The 27,952-nt window shown below is 37.4% G+C and overlaps 1 protein-coding gene across 4 annotated transcripts in view; it reads left to right on the top strand.

The window, feature by feature from the left end:
* FAM135B (family with sequence similarity 135 member B) overlaps window positions 1-27,952 on the top strand; it is a 243,632-nt gene that overhangs the window by 153,585 nt on the left and 62,095 nt on the right. For all 4 annotated transcript variants that reach the window (XR_011902795.1, XM_072328219.1, XM_072328218.1 and 1 more), the window contains exon 4: window positions 25,294-25,433. Coding sequence is in view for 3 of the 4 variants with exons in the window: in XM_072328219.1 (XP_072184320.1) it covers window positions 25,294-25,433 (140 nt within the window). In the remaining variant the exon portion in view is untranslated. The remainder of the gene's footprint in view (window positions 1-25,293; window positions 25,434-27,952) is intronic.

Consider the following 27,952-nt stretch of genomic DNA (forward strand, 5'->3'; position numbering starts at 1 on the left):
AAAAAGAGGAAGAAACGAGATATCCTTGACTTATGTGACAGTTCTATGTGTATGTCTTGTTGCTTTTTCAGTCAAAGCTTTACATTATGGCTCAAAGTGTACAAACTGGAAAGGCAAATTTGTAACTGGGAAATTTTCCCTTGCAGAATGAAATATGCAGGTATATTTATTCCCTTCCTTCTTGCCAGAAGCTAGGACATAACATGGAGGGCAGAGAAGCAATTGAATAGACCACTGTGTTGGAGCTGCTAAGCAGCATCTGAAATTGAGATGATCTGAGCACAAACTGACCATGATCAGTAAAGGATACCATAACTGGAAAGGGTTTGTAAGTGCTAATACATACCACAGGGTTCTTTTCCCCGGACAATGTATCTGAGAAAAAAAAAGCTCTATGATGAAGTGATCCAAACAGATTTTTCAGACTTTCTTCTATGGTGTGAATTGGACCTTCAGAGAACTATTTTCCATTACAGGTCTACTTACATGTCTCTATACAGAGATCCCTTATGCTTTCTGTCTAATGTAGAGTCTGACTGTCCAAGTCCTTCAGTATCCACCACCATCCTAAACTTTGAATAGTTCTTTTCAGTAATTCAGTGAGTAATTGAATCCAGACAATTGTTTCTTCCTGCTCTGTACTGAAGCAAAATATAGTATAATAATAATAATAATAATAATAATAATAATAATAATAATAATAATAATAATAATAATAATAATAATAATAATGGTGTCAATAAAAATGTCCTATTATGATGTCCTTTATTTGGGGAATTTTCTCATCTGAATTAATATTTCAAATAAATATGTGGAGTATCTGCTATGCAGGTGACAATACAAGCAAATTTTTGCTAAACTAAGCTTCTGAAGTTTTTTTTTAAGTGAATCCTGTAACTGAACAGCACTCTTAGGGAACTGGCAATGAGTTTGAAAACAAGAAGGAAACATTTTTTAACAAAGCATTTTAACAAACAATTTTTTAACAAAACAAGCTCAGAAAGCACTGACAAAAATTTATGCTGTTGATAAGTACTCAGCTATTTTATCACCCCACATGTCAACATGTCTGAGAAATGAACCTTGGTTATGGAACAGTACATTGATAAGAGACTGCATTTATAGGATGCACTATGATCTTATGAAACACTAGGATCTTTCACAAGAGGAAATGAATAGGTTATCTTGCTTTTTATCCTCCCTGAATCGATGTATTGGTAGAGAGGCCATTTTATTTAATTCTTTCCACGAGGCTAATTGGAAGTGTCAAAAGGCAAGGTTAAGATAATAGATTCATCTTAGAAATGTGCAGCTTTAATTAAAAGTCTTACTAAGGGACAAAACATTCTGAACTTTTTGATCAAGCAATTTAAAAATAATAGTGTCTCCTTTAGAAATTAATTAATCCAACCATAACTTCTGCATTTATTCTAAATAAAAATATGCTAAATCTAATATTTCAAAAGTATATTGAGTCTCTTCAAACATTTAAATAGAAAAATGATGATGCAGTGAAAATGTCTGTGCCTGAAAAATGTTGTCTTGGCACTTTCAAGTTCAGCTTATTTTGGCTTAATAGGAGATCTGCATGAGCATTCCTCTGCTGAAAAATGTGTATTTTCAAGCATCAGCAACAGTTCAAACCTTAAGAAAATTATCATAGGATCATGATAGAATCATTACTGTTGGAAAAGATCTGTGAGAAATTCTGGTCTAACCGTCCACTATATTGTCTGCTAAACCTTTTTTCTAAGTATAACATCTGCACCTCCAGGTACAGTAACTCCACCACCTCCCTGAGCAGCCTGTTTCAGTACCTCACTACTCTTTCTGAGAAGGAATTTTTTCCTAATATTCAACCTAAACTTCCCCTGACACAAGGCCATAACCTTCTGCCATTATTTTTATAGATTTTCACTGTTTCAACTTATAAATAAAAGGGCAGAGATAACTTTGTTCATGACTATTAGTAACCTGGTAAAGGGAGGATCTTCCATGTGTCCAAAGTGCTGAAGAGAGTGGTGGTCATACTGAGGAGCTGTGTCTGCAGCCAGGTGTTAGAGAGGCTTCCCAATAAGGATCTGAACCATCATGATCATGGTCTGTCAACTCACTGTTTTCATGTGCTTTATTTTCAGGTTCAGCAGGTAATTTTGGTTGAAGATTTTTGTGATAATCTGGAGACTCACCAAACATCTGAGCAGAAAGATTTTAGAGTCTAAAGTAATAAGAACTAAATGAAAACAATTCAGGAAGATGCCATTTTATTTTTGACCACAAGCACTTCTTCAGACTTGCTTTAAAAATAGTTATAGATGGTGAATTTTTAGGACAAGAGGTAATGGCCTCAAGTTGCACCAGTAGAGGTTCATGTTGGATATTAGGGAAAGTTTATTCTTAGAAAGAGTGGTTTGGCACTGGGACACACTGCCCAGGTAGGAGGTGGAGTCATAGTCCCTGGAGATGCTTAAGAAAATTGTAGTTGTAGCACTGAGGGGCATGGTTTAGTAGGCAATATTGGTGATAAGTGGGCAATTGAACTAGATGACTTAGAGGTATTTTCCAAGCTCTGTGATTCTATTATTGTATCTCAGTGTTCTGGTCAGGGAGCCATTATCGGAATGCTGCAGGAGAGATGGCTTCTTGGGACTATTGGGATGTCCTAGTGATTGTACAAGAGAGGACTGTCAACATTAGGATTTGAGGGATAAAGCGGTAGACTTGGGTTCTGGAGTAGTTGTCCCCTGTTCATGGCACTACTATTGGCAAGCCTTGTCTCATGTCTGTGCCACATCAGTTGAACAGTGGTGGCAGTGTTGATCTCTGTGAAGTATCCTTAGATAAATAGATTACAGTTTTATACAAGAACCTTACATTCATTATCCGAAACATATGTATATACTCCTAATAGTTACAGATATTAGTGGTTGTTCTTCAATGAGGGTGTTTTGCACAGTGAAAGTATCTTGCATTATTTACATGTAAGTTTCTCAACAAACCTTATTCTAACACAATTTTGATACTTTAACAAAAAATTTGTCTTATGTTTTAGTTTGTATTCTACGGGAAGGCAATAAATAATCTGCAGCCTAAATTGTTCCTGTGAGGTGGAAGCAGCCATGGGAACCTGTGACTAAGTGTAGAAATCATCTTATCTAACTGCTGATATTTCGACTGTGAGCATCTCCTCCTAAGCTAATCAACCAGGCTACCTTTATAGTCAGAATAAAGAAATAGGTAATTTGTGAGAGTAATTTAACATGTCTATTTTGAGTTCAGTTGATTCATTTCTGTGCCTTTCCATTTACTATAAAAAGAAGTTGCAGGAACTTTTCCAGAGAGAGACAGTTCCATTGTATTTATAAAAGGGTTTGCTCAAAAAGACTATGATTGCACTGTGTGCTTCATGCCTGTATGCAAATTAAGAAGTAATAATAAAAAGCAGCAAAGTTGAATCAGGCAACAGAGAGAGCAAATGGTGCCTATGACTACCCCAGAAAACAATAAGAAATGATCATAGAATCATGGAGTTATTTGAATTAAAAGGGACCATTACAGTTCATCTAGTCCAACGTCTGCAATGAAGAGGGACATCTACAGCTAGGTCAGGAGGATTTTACACAATGTTTCAGCATAATTTCTCATTTAAAAAAAAAAAAAAAAAAAGAATTAGGAGAAGACTCCAGTGTGAGATCAACAACAAATTGCCTTTTCTTAAGATCTGAAAATCTGAACTTTTCTATATATCTGTTTTCCAGTTTGTTCAACAGAAGTTATGGCTGGACAGTACTCAAATGGCTACCTATGAGAACAGGGGGCACAAGGGTAGTGATCTAAACAATGAATTCATGTTTTCCTTCTGGAATGTCACAGTGATTTATTAATTAAATAATAATGGACATTGTGTAAATAGTGGTTTATTTGTATTTCATAAGACTGAAAATACAGTTATATTTTCACCATATATTTGGTAGATGGACAGAAAATATACTGGGAAGTTGTAGACAGGATTGAATTTTGATCAATCTGGAACTGAATTCAAGGTTCAGCAAAGTGTTTTGTGTTCTTAATAGTTGTGTAGAACATTGATCTATGATTAGCAGCCCTGAAGATTAACATTATATATTAGATGTGATCATAAGTTGGAAAAATAAATTTTCTGTGCATTCAAGTGTACTCATGGGCTTTTTAGAAATATTTCCTTAATTTAGTATTCCAGCCAAAGATTTCTGGTTGGTTTAATTTCCCATTAATAGCACTGGCAGGGACTGCTCAGAAAAATCTTGTGGCCTACAGATTGAAACAGGAGACAATGACAGAAGGGCAAATGATTTGTCCTTGTCTCTGTCTTATCTGTAAAATTACGGTACTTCTTCAAAGATGCAATTATATGAATGGCAATAACTTTACAAATGTGTAAGATAAACAACAGGATCTGAATAACTAAAAAGTTATTCCCTTTAACAGGAGATTCAAAATCTTCCATTAGCAGATAATTTATGTTCCAGGTAAGGTAATGATGTCAAAATGAGAGGGAGGTTATATAACCATAGAATCATAGAATTGTTTGAGCTGGAACATGTTCTTAAAGGTCACCTAGTCCAACACCCCTGCAATGAACAGAGATATCTACAGCTAGATCAAGGTTTTTAGGGCCCCAACCAGTCTGACCTTGGATGTCTCCAAGGGTGGGGCATCCACCACATCTCTGGGAAACCTGTCACAGAGCTTCATTACCCTTACTGTAACACACTTTTTCCTTCTATCCATACTAAATTTCCCCTTTTATTTTGAAACCATTTCCCTTTCTCCCATCACAGCAGACCCTACTAAAGAATCTCCTTTCTTATAGATCCCCTTTAAATACAGAAAGGTTTCTATCAGGTCTCAGCAGAACTGCCTTTTCTCCAGGCTGAACAGCCCCCATTCATTCATTACTTTGTTTATTTCCAGAAAAAATCACTTTTATAGTTGGTCTGATGCCCTTTGAACCTCAGCCCCAGAACCTCAGCCAGTGCTTCATGCAGAAAACACAGGTCTAGTGTTTGAACCATGACATATTGTTATTTCTGTTGTCTTTTTACTGTTGCCTTATTTATCCATTGTGCGTGAGAAGAAATAAGTCAGTAAATAAATAGATCCATTTAAGAACAAGCACTTTTCCTGGACTGGGATTACCCTTTAAGTCCCTGGATTTCATTTTGATTCTTAGACTGTACAGAAGGTCTGTGTGTAACGGTATAAAACTCTGTTTAGAGTCAAATCACTTTCTCATTGATGATCTGTGCATTGCCCTTAAAGGTCTTTCTGTGTGGTTGCTCTCATCTCTCTCAGTCTCCCATCTGTAGCAGGACCTTTGAGACTTTCTGTAGGCAGCTTGTCCAGCAGTGCCTAGCAACCTCCTGCAACAGTGTTGATTTACCCTTTGCTCCTTAGCATCTGTTTGCATGAAGAACAAGCCTTGAACCCACCTCTAAATGCCAGCTACATGACCTGAGTTTTGTATGACATTCTAAAGAGAAGAAGAATGATCCCAGCCTTCTTCCTTCTTTAGACTTATATTTCTTAATGATGTGAAACAACAGTTAGGTAATGCTGGAACCTTCCACTTCCTTTCCATAGGTTTCTGCACAAAGCAGTAATTTAATGTATATGTTTATAGATGTAGTCAGGTACTCTTCTTCTCCTCTCTTTGGTGACCAGTGATAGAACACAAAGGAATAGCATGAAACTATGACAGGAGAGGTTCAGATTGGATATCAAGGAAAAGTTGTGGTCATGACCCCAAACTTGTTCAAGAAGCATTTGAACAGTGCTCTCACGTGTAGGGTGTGGTATTTGGTTGGCCCTGTGTAGAGGAGTTGGACTTGATGATCCTTGTACATTCCTTCCAACTTAGGATATTCTGTGGTTCTATGATTCTCTTTTCCTCTTCAGTTTTGTGCAAAACTCACATCTTTTATGTGAACATGGAACAGTCTGCATTGTCTTTGTACAGGCATGATCAGTTAGGAAGCAAATGAAGTGGAATATTAAACCTAATGGCTCAAACAGCTGCAAGATATTTGTGAGATTAAAAACAACAACAACCAACCAAACAAACAAAAAACCCAAATTTTTGTTTTCTTCTTTTCTACATTGAGATTCATGTAAACTTGGGTCTTTATTCATGTCTTTTGACAGTATCACTGCTTAACTTGCTTCACATTCAAATGTGATCTGATCTGTTAAGAGCAGATACGTTTTCAAGTGGCTATTGTAAAATTCTGCATAGCAAAATGCTGGTTTACAACTTGAAACTTGAAAACAATCTTGAAAACAGTCTTTTTTTGTTGTTGTTTTGGTTTCGTTTGGTTTGGTTTTGTGTTGGTTTTTTGTATGTTTGCATTTTGGTGGGGGGGTTTGTTTATTTGTTTGTTTTTAATTGATTCTGGGTTGTTATTTTTGTTTGTTTGGTTGGTTGGATATTTGGATAAGCACTTAGAATGATTTCACCTTGACTCTGAATTATATACCTAGTGACATAAAAATATGCAGTGCGTTTTCTTACATTCTATAGGAAACGACAAGACTCAAAATTGCATGCTTGGCGTTTATGAACAGGTAGTAAAAGGTCACTTCTACTGCAGATACCATGTAACTTGATTGTTTGCTTGAAGTTAGAGTGCGCATTAAAAATGTGCTACCACCATGCTATTCACTCATAAGATCATAAACTCCCTGAAGTCGCTCTGCACCCATTTAGATGTGTCTACAAATAGTGCCCTAGAATAGAAGAGTAGATCAGTATAGTAGTAGACTTGCTGCATCCTTCTGTTTAAGGGAGAAAGTGGTGAAGTTACCTTGCAGCCACTATGGGCCACGCTTTTTTTCATATAGTATTTCAGAATATAGTAATTCAGAATTGAAAGATCTGTTTTGTGGAAGTATGTAAGTATGCTGAATTACATTTGAGTGACAAAGGAAAGCATGTGAAAACCAGCATGTAGCTGAAAGATGGCGTTTTGACTTATTTCTTCATATGGAAAGAAAAGATATTGCACGTTACCTAGTAGATGCTGGATGTTAGAACAAACACAGTATCCCTTATGAATAAAAATAAAACTTTCTCATTATGTTAGTATAAACACTCATGAAATTGCACAATTGAGATTGTTGTTTCCTTCAGAGAAATTTATTTTAGAATTCTTAGCTTTTATAAAGAACCTTGACTGTGGTAGTATAGATGATCTTTGTGTTACTGATGTTGTATTTGTAGAGAAAACAAAAGTGAAACCAAGGCACAAGTGGATGGCAACTAGCACATGAGAATATAAGCCAGTGAGTACCAGAAGTAAAAACCTCAAGAAAGAGCAAAAGCCGCAGAGTGTTTTTAACAGTGGATTAGCATGAACTTATAATGTACATTATGTGTGACATGTGATAACTGCTGGATTTGAAGACTCAGGAGAATTTGCTGTTCCTTAATTTCTATGATTGCTGGGCCCTTTTTCCTAGTGCTGATATTGAGCAATTCACCTCTGTTTTAGTTTCTACTGTATTTGTAATGAGGTTAATTGTATCTTATCATAAGGGTATTGTGAAACTTAACGACTTGTTATAAAGTGCTTTAGAAATTCTTGGACATCTGACATTGTAGGAGAGTGAAAAATCATTTATGGTCTTGAACATTTTTATGGTCATTTCACCCTTTATCAAGTAATACAATGGATCTGAAGAGGGAAATGTCTGACTTAAGATTTCTACCAACACTGCTTAATGACTTACCATAATAACAGTAATTGGGGAGTATCATATCATATCATAGTATCATAGTATCGTGCGAGTTGGAAGGGACCTTAGAGATCATCGAGTCCAACTCCCGGGTTTCGAGCCCCCTGTGTAGCGAAGTGGCACTTCTACCCCTGCGCCACAGGGGGGATTCGAACCCGGGCCCTCCAGTGCCGCAGGCAGCAGCTTAAACCGCTGCGCCACTGGGGGCACACTGGAGTCTGTTAATATAGTTAAAACTACTGACATTTTTTTTTAGGTGGGAGTTTTTTGAATATAGCTCATGTCCTAAATGGAAGTGTGCTTCAACATCATCATAGCTGCTGCACCCCATCCAAAATTAGGGGAATAGTTCTGTTCATAAAAATGTTTCTCTCCCACCTCAACACCTAACAGAAATGACAAATACGTGCTTGGTGAACCTCCTGCAGTGATTCACCATTTTAGGTTTTCACATTCTGAATATGGCTGCTGGCTCATGGCCAGAACAAAAAGGATAAGTTTGGTGGAAGATGTTGGTCTTCAGTACTCCAGGTCTGGTGGCATAGTAGGGATGCCAGAGGTGTCAAGGACCTGTTCTTTTATTATGTGAGAAGGAAACTATGAAGTTTCATCCTTTAAATGCAGTACAAAATTACTGTCAGTTCACAGAAGAACTCCAATATGAGACACTCCTGGTGCCTTGTTGGTGTGTGACGGACACCTCTACAACTAAATCCAGGGGGTAAACCGTGGACTAGGTTTAGATCTGTCCTAGCACATTGCTCTGTGGCTCTCTGTGCCCATCAAAGCTTGGGGCTGAGGGGACACTGAGTATTCTTTGGGAGTATGAATCAGAGACCGGATGAGAGTAGTGTCCTGTCAAGGGCTATTCAAAGAGAAGGAGATTTAAGCTGCAATCAGCTGAAAGTATTTTTTTTCCCATCTTAGCTACGTCCCTACTGCACATTGACTGGGAGTGATAATATATTCAGACAGATGCTTCCTCACTGGGAAATTTATCTTTAACACCTTCTTCAACTCCAGGCTTCCCTTAGGCAGACAAAATCTTTGTGTTTGCTGGTCAATGTTCTTTCTGGGAAACATAAGCCTGTCATATACATAGATATCCATGCAGATGCATATTCATGTGTTCGGAAGATAAAGACAATTAAAACATGAGGGAAAAGAACCGATTTATTTTAAACAGCTCAAATATACTGATTGATGATTTTTAGTATCCGCATGGTACTAACTACAAGATCTTGACACTTCTATGTAATACTTGCTATCTGCGCTGATCAGTATGCCTTGTTATTGTGAGATAACTCAGACTTAAGGCCAAATTCTTAGGAAGTAAGAACTTATGTCTGTACCGTGAAGCCCAAAAACACCACTGAAAATCTCTACTGTAGCTATGACCTGATACACTTCTGCAAATCAGTACAACTTCTTTAAACCAGTTTACCTGCAATGTTTCTTTGTCCTGGTGGAAGTTTACTGAGTATAATCTTAGAGGTATTTACATTATGCTTTCTTTTGCAGACATTGGTCTCATACCAAGGTTTTTTTTGTTTGTTTTTGTTTTTGATTTTTCCACCAAGAAAAATCAAAAACCCACAGAGATGTAAGCCAAAAATGTTAGGTTTTGTCTGTAAGAAGCCTAAAAACAGAACACATATTTTCCATGGAAGTAACAAAAAGTACAGAGAGAGTTCTGTATGCAGCTTTTCCTGAATGTCCCCTCTTTTTACTGAATGAGATATTCCATCAGTGATGGTGCACTGGTCAAGATTTAGTCCTCGTGCAAGGCTACTGTTGTGTTGAGTGTACTCTAGTCACAGTGACTAATATTGTTATTTCTTGGATTTACCAGTTATGTCCGTCCTTCTTTTGTCACTGATTCAACTAGAACATGTTTATTTGTGGACTGAATATGACTTCACACTGGACTTATGTTTAGTATGAGTCTACAGTTTCTATCATACATTTGGCAGGGTTCAGCTCTTCTGTCACTGTTTGTAGATCTCGACATCAAGCTTGTGATCTCAGGATGAGGAAATGGATTTCCTAACATAATCTTAGCAATAGTGACAGACTAGAATAGTCTTAAACAGAGACTGAGTAGCCCAGGATGATAATGTAAACTTTCTGCATAGATTACACTGGGAGGACTTCATTCTACGTACCTGAAGGATGAATTTTACTTTACAGTGCCTTTCTCCTAATAGGTATTTCTTTTTGCCTATGGGTTATTAATAAAAAAATAAAAAAAGTCATATCAAATTTGTTGCCTGTCTTTTCTGTGGCTAAAATGGCATATGACAGATTCTAGGCTATAAATTTTACTTAAGGTTAACATGTGTGACTATGTGGTACTGGTATGATGTAGATCTGAGGAGCTTTACTAGTAGATTCAGTTCTAAGAAGTGTGTGTGGAAGTTAGGACTTGTCACCATGTGACTACTCAGAAATATCAAGGTTTAATTTCCTCTCCTGTAAGCACTGAGAAGTACCATTATAACTCAAAACAACCACTAATAAAGTAGGCATTACATTTGTGGGGGATGAAAAATCTCTTCTTGTACAAATAACACAATAAGAATCTTTGTGGTTCTAGCCATAATAATATTTGATTAAAAATACACTCACCAGAGCTCAGAGTCTCAGAATTTAGATTAGAAGAAATAACACAGGACCTCTGATGGGATTCAAGGAATTACTATGTTTATTTCATGATGCTGTGGCAAGCAGGAAACCAAAGCAGTTTTATCATGAATTTCTTTGGTCTGTGGATTGTAATAGGCTGTTTTTTGGGAATTGCATTTTAGATTTTAATGAAATCAAATTAAACTACAAATTACTGTGTGTTTTGATTTCCAGTAATTTAAGTTTCTACAATATTAGGAAGAAAGGAAGAGGACAGGGAGTCTAGACTGTTGCTGGACTGTGAGATCTGACTTCAATTTCCTACTCTGCGACAGACTTCCTCTCCGATGCTAGTCAAGGCACTTTGCTTCAGGACTTCTAAGCCCCTCAAGTGCCTGATTTTCACTGGCTTATACTGATTATTGAGGAAACAGAACCAAGTCACCTTCTGTCTTAGGTTCTTACCTGTAAAGTGGGTATGTGCAACAGCCACAATCAGCATCATGAGTAATAATGAAGGAAGTGAAGACCCCAAATGTTGAAGATGTGGTGACAGACATAAAATCTTCATATGGTGGATTGCTACCAGGCATTCAGACAACACTGAAAGCTGTCATGTCTCATCAGATAGATTTAATTCATAGCGTTGTTCACTTTTACATTGCATAGTGCCTAGTTTTGGTAGCAGTTAGTTATAAAAAGAAATTCAGTGACTGCACACAGTGAAGTAATTCTTTGAATGATACCAACTACATGTGGGTTTTCATCCATTTATTATAGCCCTTTGGGCATAAAAAACAAAAACAACAACAACAACAACAAAAACAGAATGTCTTTGTTGTATTTTTTTAAGTTTAGATTATCAGCTCTTTTCCCATCCTGATGTGAAAGTTATTTAATGTTCATCTTTTTGTGAGCCATGAAAAGCCAAAGGGAGTGACTGGGAACTTCACCTCCATTTATATAATTGCTATGTGGAATGGGAAATTGGCTTATGCTAGAAAGAAATCTGAGGCTAATTTGTGATAAGCATCTTTAGAAGTGAAAGCACTCACTGACATGTTTGCTTGCAGGAGGAGGATGTTCTTAGGGGATACATTTCACATTAGTTAGCTGGCAAACAAAAAGCTCAAGTGAATTTAATTGAATTTAGTTCTTGCCTGTGACTATGAGCATGCTTGTTTGGTGACTGCAAACAGAAGCCTGAGAACTATACTCATAAAACAAAGTAAGATGGTGAATACAGACTCAGGTGAGCATGGGAAGAGCTACTGCTGTTTCATACAATGTACTCGTTATAGGCTGAAAGCTTCATAGGCTGATAGGTGATGTAGAATTTGTATGAAAACTATACAGAATCTTCCCTATTTTTTAAGCTTCTTGCTATAAATGCAAATTCTGAGGTAGCCAGCCTGCTTTCCACACAGGATTTTACTGCATTTATTTACATTTTTGTAATGGTTTCACCCTGATGGGCAGCTAAATTGTACTGCATTGCTTTTTCACACTCCCTCTTTAAAGGAACAAAAGAAGAAAATACAGTGAGAAAAAGCTCAAGGGTCAAGATAATGTGAAGAAGATACTCATTATCATGGGCAAAACAACCTCAGTTTAGGGAGATCAGTATAACTGTTACCAAGTACTAGCAGGAAAAAATTAGAGGCAAACTAAATACACCTTCTCTCCAACCACCCTCTTCTACCTTCTCTCCCAGAGCAGTGTGGGAGAGCAGAAAATGGATTGTGGTCAGCCCATAATACTTTCTGTCTGCTCCTCCATGCTCCTTCATTCTCTGCCCTAATCCATGGGTACTCCCCATGGGATGCCATCCTTCCCCAAATGATACTGTGTGATCTTCCCATGGACAGCAGTTCCCCTAGCCCTTCTGCCTCACCACAGGCTCCTCTCCTTGGATGCCACTCCAAACTGGGTCTGCTTCTGTCTGAAGAACATCATGCCTTTCTTGGACCCCATTTCTGACCCATCACTGGAGGAGGGGATTAGTAGCATTTTAGTGGTGAACTTGTAAAAACAAGAAATTATTAAATGCTATATCATATCTCTAAAAGAACTCAAGATAAGAAGGACCAGTGTCTCCATGGGGATCAGTCATAGGGTCCACACATTTTACGATCCACTGAAAACCTTATTTTCTTTTGCTCCAGATGCCTTTGTTCTTGATATCACTTCCATTTCTCCAAATACAGTCCAACACAGGCCAAGGGGACTAGAGCAATTATTATTAATTTAAAACATTAAAAAAAAAAAATAAGAACGTGGAAAAAAACCCTGAAATGTTAAAGGATGAACAGCAGGTATGACTGGATAATATAAACAAAATATCTCCACTTGTACTCTGGTTTAGCAGGGACTTCTTGTTGTTACAAGTTTAGTGACAATCTGAGTACACTTTAGGCCTCAGTATACTGCCAGTGACAAAAGGTAGAAAAAGAGTTCAGTAGTACAGGGAGCTTTATGAAATGTTTCAGTGGATTGTAGCAAAGAAGAGTTGCTCTCCAGTTGAGATTACTCTTTAAAGCCTGCAGGTTTGAGTTGAAAGTGATCTTTTTTTATTTTATTTTATTTTATTCTTTCTCTTTTCATGTATTTTAAGAGTTTCCAGAAATGACCCTCTAGTAAATGATATGGCAACGTTCTTGAAACAGGAATAGCACAGCTGTGCTGAAGGAAGAGATGCTGTCCAAACATGAGTATTCTTCAGAGGTGCTGACCCAGCTTTAGAAATTGTGCTTGAAACTTGTAGACCTATATATATATATATATATATATATATATAGTTTATCCTGACAAGCAGTATTTCTGGGGGAAAAAAAAAGGCATCCAATGCCATCCTAGGGCTTTTTGAGTTCGAGCAGTGTCAGCAAGGAAAATGTAGAAATTAAGAAAATTGCAAAATGATACTTTCGGAAATATTTACTGAAAAATGTTTCAGAGAACGAGGCTCCTTTAAATGTTTCTACTTTCGGAAATAGAATGGTTTGTGATGGTGGCATCTGTATTACTAATTCAGTCTTTTAAATGTGTGGCCAAGATTTTATTCCAGTCACATGTAATTTACTCAGTACTACAGAAAAAGTCTGATTAATCTGGAACTGGCGTTTTTTGTTTCAAGTTCAGTGCTGAGGTCACTTGAACTGAATTAACATTTGTGTAAAGGTTTTCTTTTTTCCTTCTCCCCTCCCCACCCCCAATAAAGGAGGTGCGCAATCTCCCCCAAATAATACTAGTTAAACACCAGTCAGCTCTGTAAGTCTTCTACTTAAAGCTTAAATGAGCTTTTGCAGTACCTCTTACTTCCGTCTTCTTCCAAAGACTAATCTAGTCCTGACCATTGTGACAAAATAGACTGATTCACAAACTGATAGATTGGCAATGGGATGGTAATCTTGAAAGAGCTCTATGAAAAATGTTACATCCACAATTTCTGACAGAAATGTTAAGCCTCTTTACTGTTGTTTACATACTGAAGAATAGCTGTCCATATGGAAGTGTAACCTGAAATACAGCATAGACATGGTAGGCAGTGTAGAAAAAAAGAACCTTTCTTCAGTGCACAGAAGAAAATAACAGAGCTATTTTAATTAAAATAATAATAATAATAAACACTAAATATCAGTTCAGAAAGTTTTGGCAAGACAGTCTTACAGCAAAATATTAGCTAATGCATTGAAATGGTGGTTGTGCTGTATGGATAAAGTGCAGTTCTAAGAATCTTCAGCTGCTGAACTCCTCCAGCTGATGATTCTGGAATCTGTCTTATAAACCACATAAACAAATGCTGAGCTTGACTACTGAATTTCAGACAAAAAGAGAATAGAAAAGTATCTGGAAATGCTGAAATAACACAAACTTAAGTGTCATCAAAGGACATTTTTTGTTGAGAAAGTGAGACTGAAATTCTCTGACGTCAAATACCATTGAAGTCTGTATTAGCTGACAAAGGTGCATATGAAAGGCATATATATTGATAGGGATGTTAAAGGTAAAGTGAAGTAGTGTGTATGAATCTCTCAAGACACACTAAGGAAGCAGTTAGTTGTCCAGTTAAATTTTACAGATATTTTTCAGGAAAGCTCATGCACTAAGGTGTTTCTTTTGCAATGATTATTTAGACATGAGAAAACCTATAGATTTCCTAGTCTCCCTTCCTTCCATTTTTTTCCCCCTTCAATATAATTTATAAAGGCTTTTAACATTTCTGCCAGAGGTTCTTGCCAAGCCTATATTGGATATTTTCCAATTTCCCCTCGATTTTTCATTCTTCTTGCTTGTTTGAAAAATATTCATCAAGTCTTTAAATTCCCGCTATTAATTATAGATAAGAGCAAGTTAACTCTTAGGCTTCCTTCCTTCCTTCCTTCCTTCCTTCCTTCCTTCCTTCCTTCCTTCCTTCCTTCCTTCCTTCCTTCCTTCCTTCCTTCCTTCCTTCCTTCCTTCCTTCCTTCCTTCCTTCCTTCCTTCCTTCCTTCCTTCCTTCCTTCCTTCCTTCCTTCCTTCCTTCCTTCCTTCCTTCCTTCCTTCCTTCCTTCCTTCCTTCCTTCCTTCCTTCCTTCCTTCCTTCCTTCCTTCCTTCCTTCCTTCCTTCCTTCCTTCCTTCCTTCCTTCCTTCCTTCCTTCCTTCCTTCCTTCCTTCCTTCCTTCCTTCCTTCCTTCCTTCCTTCCTTCCTTCCTTCCTTCCTTCCTTCCTTCCTTCCTTCCTTCCTTCCTTCCTTCCTTCCTTCCTTTTTCTTCTTTGATCCATATCTACAGCCTCCCTTATGATTTCCCATAGCATTCTCTTTATTCTTTTTCAATGGGGAGCCATACTTAAAAGGACATGAACATATGCAAAAGACATAATGCAAAATGAACAGTATTTTTTAATCCTTCTTAATATTTGTTGAATTATCTCAACCTAAATTACTGTTCCTGGGGTAATGGAAACCAGCGTTCTGTTGGTTTACAGCAATTATAAAAGCACTGAAAAGAGAACAGAGTTTGTTTCTATGACTTTTGTTTCCTCTTATCCTACCTTATAGATTGGCACGCTTTTCTGATTACTCTAGTGTATTTACTCTAGTGTATTTGTCATCTGGGATCTCCAGTATTTGTTCTTCTCTCAAGCTTTCCTGCCATTGAAATCCAGAGGAAAAATATAATTATGTGTTCATTCTCTTTGTTCAATACAACATCAGAATGATAGGATTTTTCCAAAGTTGCACCAGTTTAATTTTTACTTTTTGTTGTCTTGTTCTTTAGGAAAGAGGTTAAAAGCTAGGAAAGAAACTGTGAACTGCAGCAGCACAGTCCTGATCTGTCTTCTCTGAACTTTACAAGGAATGACAATTTTTCCAGTAGACATGTGTGTAGATTTGGACATCCAAGAGCCTGAAATTCATCTTAAGTCAGAGATGCATATTTGTCCCATGAACTGCACTTGGGATTATTGATCTCAAAATCATTAGGAGTGTTGATGAGTAGGTTTATATGATAAAGGAAATGATCTGAGATGTTAAGAAAATGATAGGAAAAAGTGTAAATGATTGCCACTTGCAAAATTATATGAAGGGAAATATCTGCACAATTTAGGTATTGTGAAAATAATAAAAGGCTTCCATCCCAGGCTCAGTAGATGTTTCTTAGCTAACCTAGATACAATGAGTGATAACTCTGTGATAGGCGTTGTAATAAAACTTAAGACTAAAAATAGCAGCTGCAGACTTTAAGTGAGATACAAAGTGAGGGAAAAATTAACCTGTGGTAAACTGAGCCACGGAGAAGCTTTGTGATTTGCCCATTGTCTCTCAAGAAGACAGTGATATCACTGGGCATGCCGATCTCTCATGTGTTGCACAGTATTAGTGTTGCCATTTCAGAGCATGTTTCTGATTGGTGGTAAACAGAGACCTTTCTTTACATTGGATTAGAGTTCATTTCCAGCTCTACCACTGATTCTTAGGATCATCTTGAATGATTTACCATATTCTTATGCAAGATCCCTGATTATAAGATGGTGGAAATAAAATTTTGGTAACCCTTATTTGTAAATGCAATTAAACCCTTTTGTTTCAGGGTGCTTATGTGGGATTTGTTGGACAGACAAGATACAGACCATTTCAGTCACAGTATCCTAAATGGGTTTTGTTGAGGAAGTCTAGGAGGAAGAGGAATAGATTTGTGATCCTCTAGTCTTATAGTGCTAAGTTGACCTAGGAGTTTACTGCAGAACCATGATATGTACTCAAAGTTTGTGCCAAACAAAAAGATAGCCTGTTAAGAAAGTGGTAAGGGTTCCTTTGCTTGAATGACTCTTTATTCAGACTGAAAGCAATGAATAGCCTTACCAGACATCAATCCAAGGAAGAACAACTAATGATACTCTTGGCACATCACAGAGAAAGAGAACATTAATGCAGTTTAATGAAATCCCAGACAGAAAGCCAAATGGCTTGTGCCTGACATGCATTGACAAAGTATGATTGGTCTCTTGCTGATTTATGTGCATGTGTGATCCAGATGAAGCTGCAGGATTTCAATTGAAATAATGTGCATAATTAAAAAGCAAAAAAATTACTGACAGAGTGGCAGAGGTTGATGGAATCTAATTGGAGAAGTAAATGAGTAAGAAAAAATAATTTTATTGCATACTTGTGCTGAGCTTTATAGATAGTTCTGCAGTTAAAACACTAATCAGACAAGAATTGGCTGACCTAGGAGAGGAGCATTCTTATGCCTCAGCTGATTAGGAATTAAAATATCTGCTCAAATCAATGCTTAAAAGATATAAAACATACTTTTCATTAGTCCTTCCACTGAGAGTATGAAGTTGTTTATGCTGGATCCTCAAGCTTTTTGTTTTATGGTGGAATCTTAGGGACTACCTTTCACACCTTATAAATAATCCTATTTTAATATTTTTGACTGTCAGAACAAAAGTTTTGCTTATTTAATTCACAGTAGTTTATCCTCTGAGTCCAGTGCAGGTAACTGTAGTGCAGGAGATAAAAGTTTGATCGGTATATGGCATCCATCCATCACCTTCCTGAACACGATAAGCATAAATGGTACTGTTGAAATAGTCCATTAGGAGGGTGTTTAGTTCTGAATCCGCACCATTAATTGGAGGATTTCAAACTATTACATCCCAGCTGGGAAACCTTCAATCTCTAGTTTAAGGTAAAGGGTGTAATTTCAGTTCAGGACTTTTCTGATTCAGTTACTGATGAGATGAGTAATTAGTAGGTCCTGTGCTTGTTCTGTCTGTAAAGTACATACAGTCAGGGTTGTTCTTTTTTTGTTTTTTGTTTTTGCTGTTTTGTTGTTGCTGTTTTCCAGCTCTGACATATCTGAATGTCTGAATCTGTAATTATTTGTGGTGAGAAAAATGGAGATGTCTTCCTTCCTCTCCCTTGTTTTTCTTGCTCCCTCCTCAAGCAAGGTGCTTTAACCTTCTTGTCAGGGTGTTCTTCCTTTGCACACCACTAATTCACATAAAAGAGTTTGCGAAATTTTTATTGGAAAGCATCTACCTGCCTGATGACTGGAATTAATTAACTCTAAACATACTATTACTTCCATTTGCCTTTCTTTTCAGAAAATCTTAATTTTTGCCAGAATAGTACTAAATTGCCTGGAAAGTCAGCATGACATTCTGAAATTGCTGCATTCCTGTGATGTTGAAACACATACCTAGTGTTTGGGTGTTTAAAAGTCACTTCAACAATTCGTTTTCCATATTTAGGACTGAATTCATTCTTATTCTTTAGTCCTTTCACATTGCACAGCAATACAAAGTGACACTGGCACTGGAGGCAGTTATAAAACATTTGATTGAATAGTGTTAATGGACATTTATACAAATAGACATTTATGCAAATGCCCGTTGGACATGAAGTCCTTTTTAAGCTTATTACGAGACTTACTGTTCTCTAAATAGTCTGGAATCTCTCTTCCAAAATTTAATTTTAGCACCAGACCCTTCTTTTCCCAGGTCACTCTGTTCAAAAAATCATATATGTTTGTGACAAGGGTTTTTCTTTTCTTACTCTGATTATGTGGAACAGCACAGGGACAGTGAAGGAAAATTCAGAACATTAAGAGCTGTAATAGAGTACATAGCAATGGATGTTCATTAGACAGTCACTTTCAGTCCCAAGGTCTCTCTTGCTAGTGTACTTAGTGGGAACTCTCCTTTGATGCTTACTGTTCTGAATTTATTCCGTACCTTAACACAAATTTGTGTTGCAGCTACAACTACAGTATTCTAAGACCAGAGAAACAGAGTAAGCTCGCTACCTCAATGTCTGTTTTAGGAGGAATTTTCAGATAGAATAAATGAGATTTCCAGCTGAAGTTTACCACAGTTAGCACTATTTGATTAGTTGTGGTGGAGACCTATAATTATCTCTTATTTAAGAAGGCATGTGGCTCCAACAGATGGTAAAGGGAAAAAGTAAGTTAGATAAACACTGTTATTTGCGCAAGGCTTTCTGGTCTTTGGTTGTGTGTTACAGTGAAGAGCACAGGTTCTAGCAAGTTGGCATACTGTTCATTCAAGGAATGTCCACAAGCCTTAAATTTCACTAAAAATAGAAAAATAAGCATGGCCTACAAGTGTTTAAAAAACTTTGGCAACAGTAGAAGAAATTAGATGACATAGGAACTTAGTAAATAGATATGTGTTTTGTAGGAGCTCTAAACAAGAAACATCTCTCATCTGATATTAGAGATATTAGTGGGAATTTTCTATGCCAAAGACCAGAAGGACAGTTCAAAGTGTGCGTCTGGACTGGAAAAGGTAGTCAGCCACTAGAGAGATTTGGGTTATGTTTATGACAGTACTAACTGGGAAGATACATGCCACAGAAATAATTCATATTACACTCAGGTGGGCTACAGGTAGTCCAGACTAAGATTTTAATGACATTGCTATGTGCATCCCTCAATGACCCATCCTCACCACTGAGCTGTGTGAGAAGACTGTGACTGTTTCTAATTTGCTTCAGGGCAAGGGCAGTGAGCTCACTTTACACTGCCTTCTTCTGTGATGCTCCAGCAGATGACTTTCCACTCAAGAAGATTGGGAAAGATCACAGGAACCAGTGACACAGCTTGTCTGCGTAGGTAGTAACATAAGGCCTGTGGGTAGGAAGGTATTGAAATGCTCAGAGCTCTTTCCCAAGTGAGTGTGTTGCAGTGCCCTTCATCTATCTGTGCACGAGCGACCCATGTGAATGAAACTGTGTTTGAAGGGATGTGACATTTACTTGTGTGGGAACCCAAACATATAGACTATGATATGTTTCTCGAGTCTCTGAATTAATCTCAGATATAAATGCTTCAGTGTATGCTGTTATTCATAATGAAATGTTTATGGTAAAGCTCTGTTTACAACTACAGCAGCTTGGTTTGCCCATGTTATTGAAGAATATATCTTTCATTAAATCAAAGCTTAGCAGAACCGAGCAGTAGTGTAATAATGCTATCCTCAGATGGCAAGGAAGATTCAGGATTTTTCTAGTAATTATCTGGTTTCCACTGCTATGGATGTAAAGGCATTAAAGAGGATAGATTTGAAGTCAGATTACTTTTCCATATGGATTTTTTCCTGACGCTGTAATCACTTCCTGTTCTTTTTTAGAACTCACACACAAAACTCAATAAAGAGCAGAGACAGAATTCTGGAGAAGGCAAGATGTAAACCTGGAGCCATCTTTCAGAAAGGCTGTCATACTGATATTCCCTGGAGCTGTGATTTTATATTTAGAATAACAAATATGACTTTGTTCTCTGCCCTGCTTAGGGGATAGGAAGTGATGTAATCTCTCCAGCAGCAGAGTGATGGAACCGAGTCATCACATTTCCTACTTCCTTATTTTGAAAAATTACTAATTTGTCTTGCTTCTCTGGGCTAGTGAATAAAGGACAGAGTCAGGGTGAGTCCTCTTTCTGATCTTTCTTTGTGAAACCCCAGGATGAAGTGTACTAAAGGTGGAGGTAGTAGAAAGTGTTTTCCCTCCATAATTCTCAGTAAAGCTACAGTTGACATGTTCTACAAGATTAACAGAAAAAATTGTATGTGGAGAAATGAGCTTTGAAGGAGATTTTAATATATTTAATATGTTTAATATATTTTCTCTTATTCCCACCACTTTTTCTTTACTCAGAGGGCGGTGGGGCAGTGGCACAATCTGCCCACAGAAGCTGTGGATGCCCCATCCCTTGAGGTGTTCAAGGCTGGGTTCGATGGGACCCTGGACAGCCTGAGCTAATGGGTGACAGTACTGTCCATGGCAGGGGGTGTTGGAACTAGATGGTGTTTAATATTCCTTTCAACCTGAGACATTCATTGATTTTATGATCCTATGATTTTCATGTTTCATTTATGCCTTGTGCTTCTTTTAGGGTAACCTGACATTATTTAAGGTTAGTTTTCCTAATAACAAAGTAAAAAAAAACAGTAAACCAAGGATCTAATACCAAGGCTTTCTACATTCTTCTGGTACCCACTGGGACCAGAAAGGAAAGCAAAGTGGTATAGTGATGACCATTCTAGTTGGTCGTGGTCTCTGTATCACTATAGCTGAGTACCTCTTCCTTTCTAATGGTTGACTTTTCTTTATAAATTCTCTAAAATATATTGCCTTTCACCCATGGCTATGTTATCATCTAGTGTGAAAATCTAGGTTAGGGACTGTGTTAAACAGTTGTGTGTTTGTGAGCCCTCATGAAATAGAAAGAAACACAGCTCCATCGTTTATCAAAGGTCTCATTATACTTAACTTCCCAGGCAAGTCTGGGTCTCAGGCAGGGATGTTTACTGTCCTTGAAAAGGACTGTTGCTTAACATATATTCCAGTTTCCTTCAGCAGTTAAAGATAGCAGGAGGAAGCAAAATTGAAAATGCAATTATGGAAAGAATTTAGCTGATGAGATTGGAGCATCCTAATGATTTATATGCCAAGCAGATTGCAGAGAGCTTAAGAACTGTCCAATCCTATTGCTAGCAAAAAGCAAGGATCCACATGACTTCAGCGGCTCTGAGGAATCATTCATCATCAAGTCTTCACTACAGCAAGATACTGCCATTTCAAAGTCTCTCCTTGACAGAAATCAGAGGCTGAGATATGCAAGTGCCATTATCAGTTGAATCTGCCAAGGTGAATTGTTATTGGTGTAGAATGACTCTGAACCTTATTAAGCCATTTTCATATACCAAAACCAAAATAAAATAAAATAATAATAATAATAAAAAAGACTGAGTACACAATGATTAGAGTACAGGAGATAACCAAGGCATAACAAGAGCCACAGTAGTAGAAATAGGTGGTTAGAAATACAGGTCAGTAAAGCCTGAGAGGTGTTATAATCTATCTGGTCTGTGTTTTAGGGTTTTAGAAAGGTCAAAGGAGCTGTTCAGATTTGAACAACACTATCTTCAGGTGTTCTTCAGGTCCTGGTGCTCTTTCTTGAGGATGTTAAACAGGTTTTCTTATCCATTGCTAACTTACTAACATACTAACTTCAGCTTTTCCACCCAGTTCCTCTCTATATACTCTGAGATATTATGGAAAACATACTTTGTAGGAGCTTTTTCACATCTGCCACAGACAGCTCCCTATTCAAGTTTTTCTGGAGATGGTACGCAGAACAGTGCAGTTTCTATTCTTACTAAATTTGTCTGAAGATTAAATCTGAATTTGTTACTTAGCTCATTCACTGTCCAGATATTTTGAAGGCTAATTTCACAAATACTTCTCCTGACAAGAAAATATGCTAAGCAAAAGCTAATCACTGCAAAGTTAGTCTTTCCTTCTTGAATTTACCAAAACTTAGACATTTGAAACTGTGGAATAAAGAGCTGAACACAGGTCAATATTGTCTTAACTCAAGCTCTCACCAGGGATTGAGAGCTTGTTCTGTCACAACAGACCATGCTAAGGAGTGCCCCTTTTTTTATCCTCCCTTTATGTACTAAAAAGCTGCTATCAGGTTTCTGATGGATGTCTGCCATAGTAAACACCAGCCTTCATTCTACTGTCTCTGTTAGCTGAAAAGTTTGTACATGTCAGAAAGCTTCCCAAGAACAAGGAGAAATCTGCAGAAGTTACTGAAATGATGGTGATGTTTTTATGGAGTAGACAAAGTACACGTCTGTCTGGCTTGGGTACCACTTCTTATGAGTGAAAAAATCTTGAGTATGGTCATGCAGCCAGGTGTACACTGCCATTTATCAATGATTACTGAATGTTTATGGAGACCAAAAACTGCATGTGAGCGCAGTGAGGTGGTGGGTACTGTGTTTCAGAAGTGGCAACAATAGGTCACCTCCACTAATGCAGATTTTTGCGTCAAGATGCCGGCTCTTGTTCACTGCTGGTGAAAATAAATAGTTGGATAGAATGGTGGTGGCTGTGTTGAAAGAATTATGTTTTGTAGCAGAGAATTTGCTCTATCAAACAGTGTTATTCTCTCTTTATCTGTAGAAGTTTCCATGGAAATAAATTGAAAGGCATTACTTTTGAGTGACCCACTTATATCTGTTCTTAAACTAAGCAATTTTTGGCACTGTATTTTATCTGCATGTTTTTGATTTTGACCTTCCCAACAAGAGAGATGACTCTTTATGCCACCTTGCAACTCTGGCTCCTAAAGCAATTATACACTAGCAGTGGTCTGTGCAGGAGTGCATTTGAAAGTAAATGACATTAAACTTTCCATCTTAGAAGAGTAGCAGTATATCAATATCCAAATCAAATAACATAAAACTCCCTTTGTCTACCAGATAGGAATAAGAATGCATTGTGATCCTAATGCAATTTTTGCAGTGTCTCTAACATGATAAAGTTTAAATTAAAATAAATAAGACTACATGCTTTGAAGAGCTAATCAGGCTGAAACATTCTATCCTAATGGGTGTAACACCAGGAAATAAATGTGTATTTCTGTGGGCTGCTTGGACTTATAGAAGTATTTGGAAGGATATGTGATGAGAAGGCAACAGTAAGGTGAAACACTTAATCTGTTCATGGATGTTCTTGGTGAAAGTCGTTAATAGGAAAATGATTTTAATGTAGTTTGGGTTGACATCCCTGTGGTCCTGCTAATTGATTAGCAGAGGTCTTATTGCTTTTTAATGAACTCTTTCTCACTGGCCCTTTTCATTAACTCACTTTATTTATTTATTTAGTGAAGTACTTATTTGTCTGCACTATTCCAGTTCCAGCAGACAGGGATCACAACAGCTAATGATTACAATTGATTATAATGTCAAGGCTCTGTTCACTTACATGTTGTGACATTTAGTTCTCTCTTTCCTTCCTTCCTTCCTTCCTTCCTTCCTTCCTTCCTTCCTTCCTTCCTTCCTTCCTTCCTTCCTTCCTTCCTTCCTTCCTTCCTTCCTTCCTTCCTTCCTTCCTTCCTTCCTTCCTTCCTTCCTTCCTTCCTTCCTTCCTTCCTTCCTTCCTTCCTTCCTTCCTTCCTTCCTTCCTTCCTTCCTTCCTTCCTTCCTTCCTTCCTTCCTTCCTTCCTTCCTTCCTTCCTTCCTTCCTTCCTTCCTTCCTTCCTTCCTTCCTTCCTTCCTTCCTTCCTTCCTTCCTTCCTTCCTTCCTTCCTTCCTTCCTTCCTTCCTTCCTTCCTTCCTTCCTTCTCCTTCCTTCCTTCCTTCCTTCCTTCCTTCCTTCCTTCCTTCCTTCCTTCCTTCCTTCCTTCCTTCCTTCCTTCCTTCCTTCCTTCCTTCCTTCCTTCCTTCCTTCCTTCCTTCCTTCCTTCCTTCCTTCCTTCCTTCCTTCCTTCCTTCCTTCCTTCCTTCCTTCCTTCCTTCCTTCCTTCCTTCCTTCCTTCCTTCCTTCCTTCCTTCCTTCCTTCCTTCCTTCCTTCCTTCCTTCCTTCCTTCCTTCCTTCCTTCCTTCCTTCCTTCCTTCTTTCCTCCCTTCCTTCCTTCCTCCCTTCCTCCCTTCCTCCCTTCCTCCCTTCCTCCCTTCCTTCCTCCCTTCCTCCCTTCCTTCCTTTTCCTTTTTTTTCTTTTTTTTCTTTTTTTCTTTTTTCTTTTTATTTTTTTCTTTTTTTCTTTTTTTCTTTTTCTTTTTCTTTTTCTTTTTCTTTTTCTTTTTCTTTTTCTTTTTCTTTTTCTTTTTCTTTTTCTTTTTCTTTTTCTTTTTCTTTCTCTTTCTCTTTCTCTTTCTCTTTCTCTTTCTCTTTCTCTTTCTCTTTCTCTTTCTCTTTTTCTTTTTCTTTTTCTTTTTCTTTTTCTTTTTCTTTTTCTTTTTCTTTTTCTTTTTCTTTTTCTTTTTCTTTTTCTTTTTCTTTTTCTTTTTCTTTTTCTTTTTCTTTTTCTTTTTCTTTTTCTTTTTCTTTCTCTTTCTCTTTCTCTTTCTCTTTCTCTTTTTCTTTTTCTTTTTCTTTTTTCCTAATTTGAAATTCACCATTAGCTATTGTCTTACATCCCAAGGAGTGACCTCTAGAAGCAGCAGAGGTAACAAGAAAGTAGCCTTTTTTAAAAGATGCTCACTGTAGACAAAAGTTGAAGCATTTGAGGTGAGCACCCATAGCTCACGCTTCTGAAGATTCCCTGGGGAACATATGATGCTTTAGGTTTCATAAGAAATTAAGTTAGTAAGTAAGTGCTGACATAGGTTTAGCTATTCTCACTTTGAAATCCAACCTGCCTAGTTCTGTTTAACTTTTTTTTTTTTTTCTTTCAATACTGTGGTTGGAAACCTGCAACAACCTCCTCCATTAACATTAATTACTGAGAATGCAAGTTAATTATTTATTTAAGTTATTTAATTACAAGTTATAATAAAACTGGCCTAAATAACCATGAAGTGAAAGAATAAGTGAGAAAACAGTCTCTGTGCAGAAATCAAACCAGCAGTCTGTCTGTGTTTTGTGCAGGTGATTCCAGCCTTTGCTCAGCCTGTGTGCATGAAAACAACGTTTACAGCAGAATATTTCAGATTTTGTACAGGAATGAAGAGATTATTCTTAATGAATCGATGAACTTCAGAGTACATCTTCTTCTGGATGGTGAAAGGGTGAGTTGTCTTGGGATGTCAATAAAGTACAGGAGGGCTGGAATTCCTTGTACCTGATTTCAGGTGGCCATCACATATATACCTCCGCTTGAAATGTTATCATGGGATCTATATGGTGTCACAGGTCTCATCAATATAAGTGACAGAGGGGAGTACATGAGTTATCTGACCTACTGTCAACATCTTTATTAGGAGATCCTGTAGTCATCATATATATATATATGCTGATGAAGGTGCTTCGGATAATTTGTTTAGATGCAAATGCCTACACTGTTAACATCTGTATTAGGACAGATAGAACCTAGGCTCTGTGCTTATTATAAAATACAGTCTGTGCCCTAGCTTTCTAGTGGAACAGATGTTGATGTACTCTAGTGTGTCAGTAAATCAGAAACTCAAGTGTGTCATAATTTGTCATTTGTGCACAAAATCACCCATTCTACATCTGCACAGGTCAGTCTCACCTGACAAAATGAACAGTCTTCTGCATCTTGTTTCTCCCCTTATTTATTACTGTTACCATCTCCTCTTTCCTTGTGACTGTTCTTTTGCCCAGCAGCCACAATATTGTGACCAAGTTGCCCAATTCCTTTCTATCAAAGTTCTCATTTTTCTTATCACTGCTCCAGACTGCAGGAATGTATCTTGCTAAAGCTTACAGTCTCTACTGTCTTCCTATTCTGTGTCAACTCCCTCAAGCCAAGCACCCACACAAATGAAGTACATGATCTGAAGCACTCATCTTGTGAGAGATATCTGACTTCCTCTTATTGATCAGAAACCAGTGCCTCCCAGTGCTTTTCCCTGTACCTTGGATCTACAAGGCAGGAGCAATGTCAAGTACAGGGAGTACAAGTTTTCTAAAGATATATTTGAGCATGACAATTGATTGCAGCCCAGTGTGCCATTGCTGTGCATTGCCTGCACAAGGACTGGTACAAAGTTTATGGCATTAGAACCTGCTGTCAGTGATAATGAGAGACATATGACATCAGTTGTTTTTTGTCACATCAGATTGCTGTCAAAAATAGACCCTATTAGTTGTACAGCCAGCATGAACTGTGTGCTGTGCATTGGGTCAGAGATGCTCGATGGACCTTAATTGTACAACTTTGAGCATAAATATATTTAAAATTTCTGTTTTCACTGATTCCAACCCACGTGTACCTGGGTTATATATAGATCTAAATGAAAATAGGTAGAGAAACTAATTTAAACTTATTTCTCACGCTTCCCTTTCCTTCTCACTTTTTATTTTATAATTTGTGATCAATTTATTTCTCCCTTGAGTTGTTTTTTGATTGCTTACAAAAAAAATATATTATATGCATTAATATTCGTTAGAAAAATGTTTCAACATATTTAATTGAATATTAATTTTATCCTTCCACAGTGGAACATCTATGATTAAGTATCCCACCCCTCACATTACAACAGTTTCCACTCTGTTAAGCAGTGATGATTTCTGATGATTTTTGCATTAATATTCAGAAGAGCTGTGCACCTCACAAAATTGAAGATGTAATCCCACAGGATTCCTCACAGTTAAAACTCATCCTGAGTCTTCTGTCCCATGTCCATCCCAAGGAGGTCCCTTGGGAAAAAGATAACTGCCCAGTTCTGTGTTTGAACAGAGAGATTTTATAAAGAGAAAAGTCCCTTATCTCTGTATGATGAAGTTATTCTGACTTTTCAAGTGTGTAGAATAGGATGATTAATGAGTTTCTTGGCCCCAAATGAACTGCTGCAGATATTCCAAAAAATCAAATGCATAAAGTAAAGGTTTGTAAAACTTTCTGCCTTAGGTGGTTAGCAAAATGCATTTGTTAGGCCTTGGATTTATGCTGTTATCTGATCCTCCAGGACTGTAACAATTCAGTATAAATATGGGAGGAAGCAAATAGTACTGCTTTACAGGGCACCATGCTCAGAAGACTCCTGCTATATTTGCAGCTACTGCTGAGGGACAGTATTACATTCTATTTCATGTCTGTCACATAATCTGATATGCCTGATGCAATTATTGCAATGTAGCTTTGGGGAACTACATATGGGTCAGTACATTCTGTTCATCACTTAATTTATTTAATACACAATAGATGCCAGTTGTATTTGAATCTGTTTAGTGCTGTGGTATTTATTTTTGCTTGAGGGTGAAGCCTTTGCTTGCTGCTTTTTTTTTTTTTTTTTTTTTTTTTTTTTTTTTTTTTTTTTTCTGGTGTTATATAGAAGAAACCTCAATTATCCATCTACAAGTGACACTTGAATATACCTTTCACCTTTTAGATGGTGCTCTAAACTGCATTGAATGCCTTTCTCTATGTTATCCCAGAATGCATTATTCTTTGAATTTGAAGCAGTTTTGCAGACTTTGATGTTACAGAGAAGTCTAATTTTCTTTCAATCTTGACAAAGAAGGAGCTTTGCCTTTTTTTATTGAGCAGTAAAATGAATAACTTGCCTACTTGCTTGCTGGCTCTGTTGGAGAACAATTTAGTAGCTGATGGAGAATAGAATGA

This window comes from Excalfactoria chinensis, chromosome 2, assembly GCF_039878825.1.
Source record: "Excalfactoria chinensis isolate bCotChi1 chromosome 2, bCotChi1.hap2, whole genome shotgun sequence".
In the NCBI taxonomy this organism is placed as follows: domain Eukaryota; kingdom Metazoa; phylum Chordata; class Aves; order Galliformes; family Phasianidae; genus Excalfactoria; species Excalfactoria chinensis.